The 3,343-nt window shown below is 46.6% G+C and overlaps 1 protein-coding gene across 4 annotated transcripts in view; it reads left to right on the top strand.

Annotated features, from left to right (window-relative positions):
- The first annotated feature begins 589 nt into the window (after positions 1–589).
- hlx1 (H2.0-like homeo box 1 (Drosophila)) overlaps positions 590–3,343 on the top strand; it is a 4,185-nt gene continuing 1,431 nt past the window's right edge. The window contains exons 1-3 of one of the 4 annotated variants that reach the window (XM_020518392.2): positions 590–1,313; positions 1,839–1,937; positions 2,582–2,769. In XM_020518392.2, the coding sequence (XP_020373981.1) occupies positions 845–1,313; positions 1,839–1,937; positions 2,582–2,769 (756 nt within the window). In that variant the 5' untranslated portion in view covers positions 590–844. Of the gene's footprint in view, positions 1,314–1,838; positions 2,004–2,581; positions 2,770–3,343 lie in introns of all 4 variants that reach the window. The other 3 variants (XM_020518393.2, XM_020518390.2, XM_020518391.2) reach the window with 3 other exon arrangements.

The raw sequence follows: 3,343 nt of genomic DNA, 5'->3' as shown, positions 1-3,343 counted from the left end.
TTGCAACATAGCGTTTGTGATTTCAACTTCAGGTTAAAGTGTGATTTGTGCTTCCCCTTCTCGATCAATCCCAATCAGTCTGCCCTCCTCGCCTGGCTGGTTGCTGAGATACTGATCCATTGACACAAGTTGTCTTCTGGGGCTTCACCCAAATGTTCGTCATTTCATATCACTTCAAATCAGGAAGCCCATTTAGTTTTCATTTTAAATACAGTCCAATGCCATTACTCACAGAAAACAAAACGTACACCTTGACACCAATTAACTTGAAATGGTCTCCTTTCGAATCTTTGAACTGTTGGCTTATCCTTAGATTATTAGTTAAAGCCGCTCGAGTCCGCAACAGCTGGACCTAGTTCTGTGCCCAATATAAACCCCAGCAGTGCTCAGACATTATATTAAAAGAAGCAATCGCGCGCTCGTTTCATCGTTTTTATTTATAGACGGCGATTGCAAGACTTGAATACAATAACTCGTGACTTGCATTGTTGCGTTGCAAATGTCAAAAAAACCCTTTAAAGCCGTGTTGCTTCCAGCTTTTAAAGTCTGCTTGACTTCCTGAGGCGCAGCTGTAGTACAGCAGGAGGAGTCAGACCGTGTAGAGCTCTCACTGCCATTGGCTGTGGGGGCGCTACATGTAGCCAATCGGAGTTGAACACTGGCAACTTCTTCCCAAACTGACTTGAACTCTCTTGCCAAATGTGCAGATGAGTTTTAGGAAAGTTTTTCGTTTGCAAAGTCAAGTTCCCTCCCCGCCCCCAAGTCTGCTTTCGACCCTCGCTTTTCACGTTTCCATTCTAATTGTTCTTTCGAGTTCAGGGCAGAGCGGAGGCAGTATTGCACAATGTACACTACAGGACTAGCTCCTTACTACGCCAGTAATTTCAGCCTGTGGTCCGCCTATTGCTCGAACAGTTTGTTGGATTCGGTGAAGAAGCCCTCGTTTTGTATCGCGGACATCCTGCATCTCAGTGACGCCGAGAACATGCCGAGTGCACCGGCACCTCTGCCGGGATCGACGGCCGCCGTGGCCCATCTGAGCGGATCACACGCCATGCAACCCCCGGGCTCCCCCGTTCGTCCCACGCCCGTGGCTCCCGAGCGGCTCGCCAGCTTCACCCCGAGAGTTTCCCCGGCCTCTCCCTATCAACGAAGCCCCGCCATCTGCACTTCCTCATCGGCCAGGATCCACCTCGCTGCCGGTTCGATGCAGCAGCTCCCCGCCCCCTCCAGCAAAGACCTCAAATTTGGCATTGACCGTATTCTCTCCACTGACTTTGACTTTAAAATCAAAGACAGCAGTAGCATACGAGGTAAGATAGGCCGAGCATGGACCTGTCGTTTTATTTTTCACTTCGAGCATTAGTAACAATGTTAGGAGAGCGGGACTCATATTTTGCAAATTTAAAATCAGCAATTACTTCATGGAAAGTTGATGGGATTGCTGTCTGGGTTGGTTATTGAACTATTTTCATTTGTGTTTAAGAAGCATCTAGCGTCTGTGAAAGGGGGTGGATGCATCCTTTGGGAAATAAGCACTCTAGTGACGGGAAAGTACAATGTGGGGTCTGCTTTGCCAGGGACTATGTTTCAGCAAATGTGCAGTATGTTTCAGTAAATGTGCAGTGTGTTTCTGTGCAGAAACATTTGCAGCTCCCCATTTCCGTAAATACACATCTCGCTTTCTTCCACTAAAAAAAACTTTCCCTACATTTCCGATGTGGGATCAGCCTAAACGGACACGGGGGCTGCCCATGGTTTGGAGAATTGAGCGAATGAATTGGAAACAGATTTTTAAACGGCAGTAACTTAACCTTGTGTTCCAATTGCCACTGCAGATCTCACCTCTCTCATGGGCACAGCTCGCCAGCCTGGAGTACACCTCTCCGTACAGAGTTCCGCCAGCCAGTTCTTTGCGTCCCTGGACCCTGGACTTGGTGAGCCTTCCTCAGTTTTGAACTCCAGAACCTCGTCCCAGCACCATTATCAGGACTCATTTCCAGGTTAATAGTCTTAATTCGGCCATTTTCACCACGGGGGTTGGTGGGGGGAGGCACAGAACTCTGCTTCAGATGCGTTACAATATTGCAACGTCGGAAGGCCAAGCAAACATGTATTTAATCTCAGTAAAATATTCAAACGATATAAAGGAAGCCACTTGATAAAATATATGCTACAAACCTGCAAAATCGTTATATTCCATGTAGCACATTTATTCAATTTATTTTTATTTAACATCCCTCCCCCTTCAAAAAGCAATAATCTTTTATATATTGGTTGTGGGAGGCAGTGATTCGATCATATTCACAGTTCATCTGAAGAGGATCCGAGCCGATGGGATTCAGGACATTAGTGTCAAGCCAGGAGCAGTACATTTTTAATTTGCACGACTGGAAGTATCAAGCCGTTGCCCGCAGGCCAGGAATGCACTCACGCTTCAAAGTGCCAAGAGTTCGCTGTGATGATCTCAGATTAAACATCTCCTCGGAAGCAATTTTGTTTTCGTTTCTTTTTACGAAAGGAAAACATGCCAGAGCCTTCCCGCAACATTAATACTGATGCTACTTTTTCTTTTAACTAGCAGGGCCTTACGCTGTCCTAACGAAGGACACCATGCCCCAGACGTACAAAAGAAAACGCTCCTGGTCCCGAGCAGTTTTCTCCAACCTGCAGAGAAAAGGGCTAGAGAAGAGATTTGAGATTCAGAAATATGTGACCAAGCCTGACCGGAAGCAGCTGGCGGCGATGCTGGGCTTGACTGATGCACAGGTTAGTGCCTCCAATCTGATCGACTACAGTATCCTGTTTACATTAACAATAGGGAGCGTAAGCACTTGGAAATGCTCCCAGTTGCTATACAATTATATTAGAATCCATTACAAAGGCAGATTAAAAAAAACAGAAGGTTGGACATTCAAAAATTAGTAACAGAGTTGTAAAAGGTCCCTGTTTAAAATGGAAATCACGCCGGCTGTCGCCCTCTGTGCTATATTATTAATAGATGCGGTGTTGTACATTTGAAGGAAGACGTAATGTGGCTCTTCAGAAGCTGTTAAACCGTGACCCACACTGCTTTAATGGGGTTGTCAAACACACAGCGTGGAGGAAGTGGTATCTTGTGCAAAATCAGGGTCATATTTTGTAACACGGTGTCGTGCGATGGGTGCTGGAGCTGAGCTTAAACCAGACCGCTTGAAAACGAGGTGTAGAGCTGGATGAACACAGCAGGCCAAGCAGCATCAGAGGAGCAAGAAAGCTGACGTTTCGGGCCTAGACCCTTCTTCAGAAATGGTTTCGACCCGAAACGTCAGCTTTCCTGCTCCTCTGATGCTGCTTGGCCTGC

Source organism: Rhincodon typus, chromosome 9, assembly GCF_021869965.1.
Source record: "Rhincodon typus isolate 14 chromosome 9, sRhiTyp1.1, whole genome shotgun sequence".
NCBI lineage: Eukaryota > Metazoa > Chordata > Chondrichthyes > Orectolobiformes > Rhincodontidae > Rhincodon > Rhincodon typus.
Note: the sequence above shows the minus strand (reverse complement) of the source record. Positions and strands in the feature narration are given on the sequence as shown.